Source organism: Rhinolophus sinicus, chromosome 15, assembly GCF_057876585.1.
Source record: "Rhinolophus sinicus isolate RSI-liver-muscle chromosome 15, RSI-T2T, whole genome shotgun sequence".
In the NCBI taxonomy this organism is placed as follows: domain Eukaryota; kingdom Metazoa; phylum Chordata; class Mammalia; order Chiroptera; family Rhinolophidae; genus Rhinolophus; species Rhinolophus sinicus.
Window position 1 is genome coordinate 130722575 of NC_142515.1, and position 11314 is coordinate 130733888.

The following is an 11314-nucleotide window of genomic DNA, read 5'->3' on the forward strand; positions in this document are numbered from 1 at the left end:
CTGTGGAAATGTTTATGAGTATTTCTGGCTTTAGCATCCTAATATGGAATACAGTCCTGTTTATGACATGCACTTTCATAGTTATCTTTCATTAATATAGATTTTTTGGTTATGCACGCTGCTTGAATTTTCCTCAAAAACATATCTTAATTTATACTTCTCCCTGTCCAAATAGACTTCCCCTAAACAAGACACATTAGAAAGAACTGACTGAATTGTAAATGAAGGTAAACTCGAGTAACTGAAAACAAGTTTTGAAAAAATATTTTGTAAAGTGTGCATGCTTTAGATAAGATGGGGTCAATGTCAAAGCAAGCACCCAAAAGTTAATGGGAAAGAAGTCCCTCCAAAGCTTCTAGAATCTTAAGTGTTATGACAATAAATAAGAGACAGAACAGGCTCAGAGTTTGGGCAGCTCTTCCTAACACCCTCACAGCTTTGGCCAACACTCCTGCTGAATCGCTGGCCTGCCATCTTGGATTTATCTGGACTACCATTTCATTCTTCCTCTGTATCAGTCATCAACTCAATGCTTGTTTCCAAATGTCTTGCTCTGATGTATACCTTCTTATTCACACTCTCTGGCATCCATCTAGTCCGGGCGCTCAACCACCTAGGTCAGCACCACTTAAGTATCTGTCAGTCTTCTGCTTTTCAAAGAGTGATTCAAAGACTTGTATCAGAAGCATTCGGGATGCTAGTTAAAACATGTCTTCTCCGAGACCCCACAAAGTAGACCAGCACTGCCCAATAGAAATATAACATGAACTACATACGTAATTTTAAATGTTCTGCTAGTCAGGTTAAAACTGAAAACAAGTGAAATTATTTTAATAATATATTTGATTTACTGCAATGCACAGAAAATACAATTCCAGTGTGTAATCAATTGAAACACATATCAATATGATGCTTTATATTTTTTACAGTAGTAGGTTTTCGAAATCTGGTATTTTATACTTTTAGCATACTTCTATTCAGACCAGCACATTCCAAGTGCTGGGGAGGCACCTGTAGCTACTGGCTCTGCTCCTGGACTGAATCAGACTTGGAGAAGGGGGAATAAAAGCCAGGAACCTATGTATTTACCAAAATATCCGAGGGATTCTTTCACACTCTCAAGTTTGAGGACCACCACGCTAGACTGTCCTTTATGCGATTCATTCTACAACCTTTACTGAATTTACATTTGCAAAAATGCCCTTTAATTATGTCAGTCCTAAGAACCTACAAATCCCTGGTACCTCCTGTTCCATCAAATCAGATGGGCGTTCAAAGCTCCCTAGGAGTGGCCTTACTTCATCTATCCAATCTGCTCTCCAACTGGAAAACATTTTGGGCTCTTCCATGAAGTTTTCCTCGGCAAATATTCAAATGCTCCTCATTCAACAAATATTTGTGGAGCACCCACTAAATGCCATTGTGGGTCCTGCACCAAGACAGGGAAGATATAACACAAGTTCTCAGAGAATTATAACAATGTAACAATTAAATCAATGCTCTGAAACAGCACTGTGAGATGCTTTGAGGGGTTAAAGAAAATTTCTTTAATGCAGTGACATTTAAGTTAAAAAAGAATATAAATATAATTAGCAATTTGAGCAGATAAAATGAAATTTCTAGGCAGGGGAGAGAACATTACGAAAAGCCCCAAGGTGGAAAAGTTGCTAAAGGACCAGGCAGAAAGGAAAACAACCTGAAAGGGGCTGCTGAAGTAGGCAGAAGCCAGGTAAAGCCAAATTTGTGAGCCTTCAATTTTCTTTTACTTTTTTTTAGGTATGCATATTTAAGCAAAACTAGATTACAAAATTCTCGAAAAGTACAGACCACCTTCCTAAACCTTATTTCTTATATCTCCTCATAGAACACAAAGTATTTAATAAATATTTCCTGTATGGAAAACTTGTGTGTTTTGGTAAGCTTTTTAATTCTAGAATCTCCAAATTGTACTAACAAGTATTTGCATCTTCAGATAGACAATTTACAAAGCATAGTCTTTCTCGCAGTGCTGAGTATCAATGAAGTGCCCAGAAAAAGAGACAATCTTTCTGTGGGGTAAGGTGGCCATCGTGCTCCGCAAGTGTGAGGCCAGAATTCTCACTCTAACCCAATTCCCTGATGGAAGGAGTGAAAAGATGGTGATTTAAACACACACATACCACGTGCCGCCAAGACTAAAGGACGTAAGAATATTATTGCCTGTTATACCTGTTTTACTCTTCAAACTGATCAACATCTGATACACACCATTGTGACAGACAGAATTGGAAGATGGCCCCCTAAGTCCGGGCCTCTAGGGAGCTCACCCTTGAGTGGGCAGAAGCTGTGAATTTGAGGGGCCATTGCTTCCAGGATTAGGTTCCAGGCCAGATTACCTGCCTGGGTCTGACCTAATCCCATGAGCCTTTAAAACGAGACCTCTCTGAAGTTAGAGACTCCTGGTGACAAGGCCTATGAAGGACGACGGGGCCAAGGCACAAGACTGGACTCTGGCCGACGTCTGGCAAGAACCGCGAGGACACTCGCTCTGCCAACACCCCAGGGGCTGGGGCGGGCCGGCCTCAGATGAGACCTCCTTGCAGACGCCGCTCTTGCACCTGGGGACACCAGCAGACCCCCCAGCTGTGTCACGCCCCGGCTGCTGACCCACAGGACGCAGACAGTAAGTGAGCGTGTTGCAAACCACTGATTTGTGGTAATCTGTTGTGTAGCGCTAGAAAACGAATTAACTCACACATTCCTTAACTAAGTAACAGTACGTCTGGTAACGTTTCTCAGAGCCATTTTACAAACACATTTTCCAGCCTCTTTAAGAATAGAATTATTTCACAATTGCTGTGAACATTAATGGTGCACCACCTCCTTACACTTCTCAGCCTAACAAGAATCTGGGCGTCCCGACTCCCTGTGACGTCCTTCCGTGTAGATGCGCCCGTTGGGGGACCGGCCGGCACCTGCCGGGGGGCGGGGCGCAGGCCGGGGGGCGGGGGCGGGGCGCAGGCCGGGGGGCGGGGGCGCAGGCCGGGGGGCGGGGGCGGGGCGCAGGCCGGGGGGCGGGGCGCAGGCCGGGGGCGGGGCGCAGGCCGGGGGGCGGGGCGCGGCGGGCGGAGCGCAGGCCGGGCCTCCCCGCGGGGTGGGAGCGGAGGGAGCGGGCCCAGGACCGACGCAGACGCGGACAGAGCGGCGGCTCCGGCTCGTCCCGCTAACCCGGCCCCTTCCCAGCGACAGCCGCGCTCCCGCAGTGCGCAGGCCCTGTCAGGCGGTGGCGGGGCGGCCGGCACGCAGCTGCTCTGCGAGCCCCCCGAGAATTTGAGCCCCCGAGAATCTGGCAGACGCTTCCACGGCCCGCTGGGCGTCCCTAGGGCCACTACACACGCGGCTGGCGGACGGCTCATGGCACTTTGAAAATATCCTTGCAACTCAGAAGTTGTGCTCCTGGTCGCTCGGCCCCCCGCCTAGGGAGCGGCCAGTAACACCGGGATCTCCCGCTCCCCTCGGGCCCATCCAGCCGACCACGGCCACAGGTGACCGACAGGCGACCGACAGGTGCCACCAGCGGCGGACAACCCCGGACAGCCGGCCACGCCTCCCCACTGCGGCTGCGTGATTCGCCGGCGCCCGCGAGGGCGGAAGGGCGGGCTGCGCCTGCGCGGAGGCGGCGGCGTGCGGCGTCGTTACTTTTGAAACCCGTGGCGGGAGCCGCCGCCGAGCGCCGTCTGCGAGTGTGCGCGCGCCGTCTGCGGGCCCGGCCATGGCGCTGCAGCTCTCCCGGGAGCAGGGCATCACCCTGCGCGGGAGCGCCGAGATCGTGGCCGAGTTCTTCTGTGAGTCCCCCTCGTGCGGGCCGGAGGCCGAGCCCGGCCGCCGCAAGGCCCGGAAGAGCCGCGGCCCGGCCCCGCGGCGGGAAGGCGAGTGGGCCGGAGCGGCCCGGGATGCAAGCCTCCTGCCGCCGGGGGAAGCCGGGGGCGGGCGGACGCGGGCGCCTCCTTCGGACGCGACCCTAGTTACCGGGGGGGTGGGGTGGAGGTGGGGGGGGAGGCCTGCTGTGGTCGAGACCCTGCTCGGGAGCAGCCCCTTCTCCGAGCGCTTCTTTAAAGTCCCCCCCCGCCCGCCCATCGACTTAGGACGTAGGGCCACTGGGTGGAGTCGAGCGCGTGTTTTACCCGTCCCACCCCAGGTGACGGGTTGGTGGGGTGGACCGGACCTTGGCAGCGCTGTCCTGGACCGGGCCGGTCGTACCTTATGACAGGACCTGGCAGGACTTGCGAGGAGAGGAGGAAGGAAAACGGGGAGGGGCTTGCTTGGGCCCAGGAGCCTGCTTTGACGTCCTCTAGCCACGTAACCTGAGCTTGGACTGGGATGACAACGAGGGGACATTTCGCAGTGGTAAACTGCATGTTGGCATTTTCCTTTTATTGCCACTTAAGTGCAGGCATCTCCTACTTAGAAACAAGATTTTGAGGCTGTTCAGTGGCACTTTGTACCTACTCTGCTTTCAGCAAGACACACAAAAACATTATTTCGGCATGTATAGCTTATTACTATTAATGAAAACATAGCTGCAACTAAAAATGTTTTGTTTTCCAGTGTTACAAAATGGTAATAACTTGTCGTTATCATGTCTTTTGTTTTCAGCATTTGGCATCAACAGCATTTTGTATCAGCGTGGCATATATCCATCTGAAACCTTTACGCGCGTGCAGAAATATGGACTCACCTTGCTTGTAACTACTGATCCTGCGCTCATGAAATACCTGAATAATGTGGTGGAACAACTGAAAGGTATTTAATTGTTGGAAACAGTTTTGAGTGTTGCAGGCCTAGGATGTACATTTTCCAAGTAGGATTTTGGTGGTCATTTTTCAACTTTGTACATAGAAGGCGTAAAACACACGACCATCTCAAATATAGTGTCTCTCAATTGGGAGGAAGCAAGTAATAAAAATTGAAAGAAATCCTACCCATCACATTTTGAGTGGGCTAAATATTTTGATGTTAGGAATCTGATGTGGCTTAACAAAGCTGTCTCTATTGACTTCCTTAGACATGCCTTTTGCAGTTTGGCCAATGGAACAAGTTGGAATTTTACATAATTATGATAGTGTTATTATTTGTGAACAAAACACTATGTATTAATGTATTTTCTGTACCTGCTTGGAGTCTAAAGCCACCATTATTAAGATCAAGGAAATTAAATTGGATTCAACCTAGGAACTATACTTCAAAACAAATAAAAAAGAAGAAAAAGAACTACTCTATAATAGAGCACCTGGTAGAGTTTTCTTCTTTTTCACCTATTTCCACTTTTGGTTTTGAAAAGTCCTGCCTGTGAGTCAGTAAGCCATTTCTAAACCTTCATTTTTTTCTTTAGCTCAAGTAGTTGCTCTGTGGTTGGAGCAATACTTGTTTTCCATCTATTTCTTTTTTTTTTCTTTCTTCTAGAATCCCACCAATTTCTCTTTCATGTTTCTCTCCACTTGTGAGTCTCACTTCTAATTTTTCTGGATTGTAGGATGTTTCTCCCTATCTTCCCAAAGTACTAGTTCCAAAAAGTGCTATAGTGGCCGTTTTCTATTTTTGTTTTTTTTATGTTTTAATTCACGAATCATACTTATTTGTCTGAAGTAGCTTCATTTTTAAAATGAAGTGGCAGTCATCATATTTTTAATTAACCTCGGAGCTAAATCGCCCATAGCCCTTGTTAAGGCTGCACTCACAGAATCTGGCCTGAAACCTCTGGGCAACTAGGGATCTGTGTCTTCATCTTGATTTGATGGAGAAGCGAGACTTGCTTAAGCTGCTGGGTTTGGGGTTTGTCTCCTTTGAGACCACACTGGTGATATTTCATCTCAGGTATCTAGACTTTCCTATTTAACGTCTCCCTTTTCTTTTAGTTAAAATGGAGGAATTACTCTTCCTTGAGGCAAATTGTCCGGTCTGCTTTGACTCCGCTCCCTCTAGCCTTATGGACTCCACCCTATTTCTTCTGTCTTGTATTTTTGACTTCTTTGTTTTGATTTGGATTATTTCCAGTTTTAGAAGGAAAAAAACCCTCTCAGTCCCCCCCCTTTTCAGAGCGAAACTGGTAAAAACGTGGATCCGGCCCACTTGGCTCAGCAAGGCCAAGAGGCCACACCCAGCATATGGCCTGGGCTGAGCTGTCTGCACGCCAAGAACAGGTTACATTGTTAAGGGGTTGCAGCAGGGAGCTAGGTGGCCACAAGCCTTAAATACTGCTCAATTATTATCTAAGAAAAAAAAACAGCTGCTGATTCCTGAACATACTATCCCAATTTCCAAGATGAATTCAGGGCTCAATCTCAGGCCCTTTCTCGGTGAAATCTGTCTAGATGATCTCTTGACGTGTACACCTGTGTAGATGACCTGGGTAGTTGACTGCAAACTTCTTTCTAACCCAAGCCTTCCCTCTCTCCAGGCTCATGGAGAATGGCTCCCCCGATACCCTTATGTGGCTAGCCCAGAGATACTTCAAACGCGGCATCTAAAAACTAAATGTAGAGTCCTCTCCACTCAGTTCTCTGTCCTCCGTGACTGAAGCAGCCAGACAGCCAGCGATACAAGCCAGAAACGAGCTATCCCTGACTCGTTCCTCTTCCTCTCCTGGGCCATCTAGCAATCCTAATAACAGTGGTAACCATGGCATCTCTTGAGCCTGTCTACTGCCCCATCTCTACCAGCTTATCCTACAGGCCTTCATTACCTCTTGCTTGAATTACTGATTAACTAGTATCCCCGAGCCCCCTTTAGCTCTCTTGGCACATCTCAGCCAGAATGACATTAATAGTTTCACTATACCTGCTTCAAACACAGCGATGACTTCCCTGGAAATACAGTGTGTTTCCCACACGGCCCCCCTCATCTCGCCAGCCTCACCTTGTTCATTCCCCCTTTCTCAACTGCAGTTTTGAGTATGTAAGACCTCTACCCTCTTCCCTGTCCTTTTGCATGTTTAATGCTATTGATTCTCAGAGCTAAAACTAGTTTCGCTATGACGACTCCCTGAGAGTCACATTTTCCCGTTTTATGCTCTCATTGCACCATCTCTCGCACCTTCCTAGCAGCTAAGAATGATAATTTCACATATATTTGGATTAGGTGTGATGTCTAGATTAGGTCCCCTTTCCTACGCTCCCACTGGGATTAGGACAGAAGTAGTGCACACTCACTACTCGGCAAACTCGGAGGGTCTGCAAAAGGAGCGAGGTTGGGATGGGGCAAGCTTTTGTGCAGGTTGAGTTCTGGAACGCCAGTGGTAAGAATCTGCTGAGGACGGGGTCCTGGGAAGAGTGTTCCTTTGTAAAGCAGTGGAGCAAAAATGACGCCTTGTTGTGTGTTGCAGATTGGTTATACAAATGTTCAGTTCAGAAACTGGTGGTAGTCATCTCAAATATTGAAAGTGGTGAGGTCCTTGAAAGATGGCAGTTCGATATCGAGTGTGACAAGACCGCCAAAGAGGACAGGTAAGTGTGCATTAAATTATTTCCACTTTCATACGTTTTTCCAAACTTGTTTTCTTTACTAAAAGGAGTTCTGATTATATTGAACTAGTTTCATATAAGGTATAATTTTTTTCTAAGATACATTAGTTGGATCTTCAGTCTCCCATGGAAAAAAATTTAGCTCACTTGAGCATACTGACTTGTATAGATGGTGTACTTTTAACAGAATTGCCTTCAGTCTAGACCTGAGTGTTTGTGATGCTGTATGCAGAAGTACACACGACGTACTTCTGGCTGGACCATTCAGTGGGTTGTTCACAGGGACCTTTAACCGTCGGGATGATCCTAGAGTCTGTACCAGCTACAGTGCGGCTCTGTCTACTGCAATTTCTTCCTCGCCACAAACTTCCCATGACGCTTCATAAGCTGAAGTCCCCAGGGCCCCTGTGGGGGGTGCCCGTCATCCTATGCTGATGCCAGTACCCACCTAGGCAAGCTACCTGTAAACGCAACCATTTCTCAAAATGAAGTCAAGTTTGTTCCTGAAGCCTTTGGTCTATATTAGGAAATTTTTAGCTTACAAAAATAATTTGAGGCACTAGGGAATTAGACATTTAGGCATTACTGAAAATGCCAAAATGATTTACCAATTAAATGTTTTAGATATCACTTGTTATTTTAAGAGTTGCTGAAAGTTTCCTAACTTGAACCACTTGAAAGACAGAATTTCTAGTCATCTGATACTAAAACCAACCCTGGAAGATGATTGGAAGGATAAATGAAATAATGAAGATACATATTCTGCCTACTAGGTAATAGGTCCTAAGAATACACTTACACTCATTAAAGAAAAACAAACTTTTTAATGTGTTACTTGATTTTGGAAGCATTTAATGAAATAAATGATCTTACCAAGGTTTTAAATAACTCATTAAAACTGAAAATGAATTGGTTTGGTCTCTTTGACAGTACACCCAGAGAAAAGTCTCAGAAAGCTATCCAAGATGAAATCCGCTCAGTCATCAGGCAGATCACAGCTACAGTGACATTCCTGCCATTGTTGGAAGTTTCTTGTAAGTATTTTACAACTTCACATGGACTTAAATTTATGGGGGAAAAGACTAAGCTACTGCTTTAAGAATGATCCCTTTATTAAATTTTTTCTTAATTCTCAATATCGTACTATAAATGAAGAAAAGGGCATTTGAAGTAAAAGTTATGTTATATGCATTCTAGAAAATTTGGAAATGCTGAAAAGGAAAGGAATGAAAGGACAGTATTCAGTCTTGAACATTTTGATGTAATTCCTTTCACTTAAATACACATTTATATGCACATAATTAAGACGATAGCTATAACGGTGTCTTGCTTTTCTTGGTTACTTCTTCCTCACCAATTATTTCCTGAATACCTACTATGTGCCAGACCCTGTGCTGACCACTGGGGACAGCAATCACAGAACCAGTTTGTTCATTTTCTATACCTTACATTCATGCTATCCCATGTGTGTTCATACACTTTCTGCAAATATTTTTAAATGGTTTTCTCTTTAAAGAAAAAGAAGGAAAAAAACTTGAATTTTTCATAAGATAAAGGGAGTATAGCATTTTCTATACTAAAAATAAATTTCCATTGAGGGAAAGCCATAACCTAGTGATTGGAGACCAGGCTAACCTATCTTTTCTAACTGTTGGTGGTTCAAAATGGGAGAGAAACAGGGAAGGTAGTTTTACTTTTTTAAAATTAATGTACTATAATGATCTTATCCCCGATTTAGGTTCATTTGATCTCCTGATTTATACAGACAAAGATTTGGTTGTACCTGAAAAATGGGAGGAGTCGGGACCACAGTTCATTACCAACTCCGAGCAAGTCCGTCTCCGTTCATTCACTACCACGATCCACAAAGTAAACAGCATGGTGGCCTACAAGATCCCTGTCAGTGACTGAAGGTGACGAGAGAACAGGGATGTGCTTCTTCAGTGTGCTTTCCTGAAACCAAGTCAACTGTAGTCCATGTCTTATTTCACTGGTTAATTTTTAGATGGGGAACTTCACACAACTGTCCCGTTTTTTGGTACCTGTTTGACTTTGCATAGGGTAGACATAATTTTTTGCACACTATTCAAAGGGGAACCAGGAGATGACATCAGCACTGGAATGTCAGTTCCTTTGGAGGTGGTAACTAGATGGAAAATCTCTTCCTACAATGCTAAATGCTTTCCTAAATGCTGTCCTAAATCAGACCGTTTGGTCAACTAGCTTGACTCAGAATGTAGGCAGGAAGATACTTAAACATAAAGCTGTAAAAGCAGTCTGAATAGTCAGAGCCTTTCTTTGTGCTAAAGTGACTGGTAATCCGCAAATAAAACATTGCTTGTAGGTCCTTTTGCCATTTATTTCATTTGTATAGTTTCCATATTGAAAAAAATCTCCAATTATTTGATTTTAATTTATATAACCTACAAAGCTATTGATGTTTTTACTGTTTAAATTCTGGTGATACAAGAACTCTTAAAAATGTCTTTTTGTGTTTTATAAAATCAAGGTTTAAATGACAATGATAAATAAAAGTTAAATATGTATGTTTTAAATTTGTCTTAAAATATTACCTTGGTGTGGTGTTAATACAGTTAAATAGTAGTTAGGATGGATTCAGTACAATAGTTCCCCCTACCTGCGGTTTGGCTTTCTGCAGTTTCCGTGACCCGTGGTCCAAAACTACTACATGGAAAATTCCAGAAATATGCAATTCGTAAGTTTTAAATTGTGTATAGTGTGATGAAACTTCGTGCTGTCTAGTCCTCCCAGGGGACATGAATCGTCACTTTGTCCAGCGTCTCCACACTGTAGACTCTCCCCACCCGTTAGTCACTTAGTAACTACCTCCGTTATCAGATCGACTATTAAGGTATCGCAGTGCTTGTGTTCAAGTCACCCTCTGTTTACTTAATTATGGACCCAAAGCACAAGAGCGATGCTGGCAATTCAGATACACCAAAGGGAAGCCGTAAGATGCTTCCTTTAAGTGAAAAGGTGTGTATGTATAGGGAAAACAGTATATATAGGGTTTGGTACTAGGCATAGTTTCAGGCATCCACTGGGGGAAGGGGTCTTGGGACGTATTGTATCCCCCACGGATAAAGGGGGGACTGCTGTACAGCAAATGATTTCTGCAGGTTAGGTTGTGGGACCTAAGTACTGTGAATTTAATGGATAAGATTTGACCGTACTCCTTCATCTAACAGCAGACTTAAGCATTGTTTGTGTAGTGTGCTCTGTGTCATCTGGAATTCAGTTTAGCAGATTTGGGCTACAGAGCTTCTAGCCTCAGCCGTACTGCCCTCCTAGGTTTCCTTATATGTGGAAACAGCGTGCTTATTCCTGTGCCTGTGGCTTCAGGCACGTTCTTTTATCCAGTTCCCACCTATTTGTCCAACAGTCAGTTTAAGGTAAACTTCTAAAGTCTTCTAATCTAAATCTTATCTCATTTTGTAATAATTTATTATGTGGTTAGTATCAGACACTGTTCTAAGCTCTTCGCATGAATTCATTGAACCGTCAGTATTAAGTACACATAGTCTGTCCATTCAGGTTACATACTGGGCATTTGTTTACGCGCACAATACTGACTGCCAAGTGCCAGGATAAGAAACCAAGTCCTGACCTTTCTGAAGCTCTCATGAAGGAAAAACCATGGTGAAGGACCACGGAGTGAACGCAGATTCCGATCAGTATGGATTTGTCTCTGTTCTTTCATGTGATCATCTTACGTCTTTGATCCAACTGTCTGCCCAGTAAGAGTGAAGAGCACCGTCTTACATTCTTGGACCTCCCAGGCTGGACAAAGGTGC

General features: G+C 44.8%; 1 protein-coding gene across 1 annotated transcript; it reads left to right on the plus strand.

Moving 5' to 3' along the window:
* Window positions 1-3118: 3118 nt before the first annotated feature.
* Window positions 3119-10054, plus strand: MAD2L1 (mitotic arrest deficient 2 like 1). Its single transcript, XM_074338557.2, has 5 exons — window positions 3119-3824; window positions 4636-4782; window positions 7361-7481; window positions 8430-8533; window positions 9238-10054. Exons 1-5 carry the CDS (start codon window positions 3752-3754, stop codon window positions 9408-9410), a joined length of 618 nt encoding a protein of 205 aa, XP_074194658.1. The 5' UTR covers window positions 3119-3751; the 3' UTR covers window positions 9411-10054.
* The last annotated feature ends 1260 nt before the right edge of the window (window positions 10055-11314 follow it).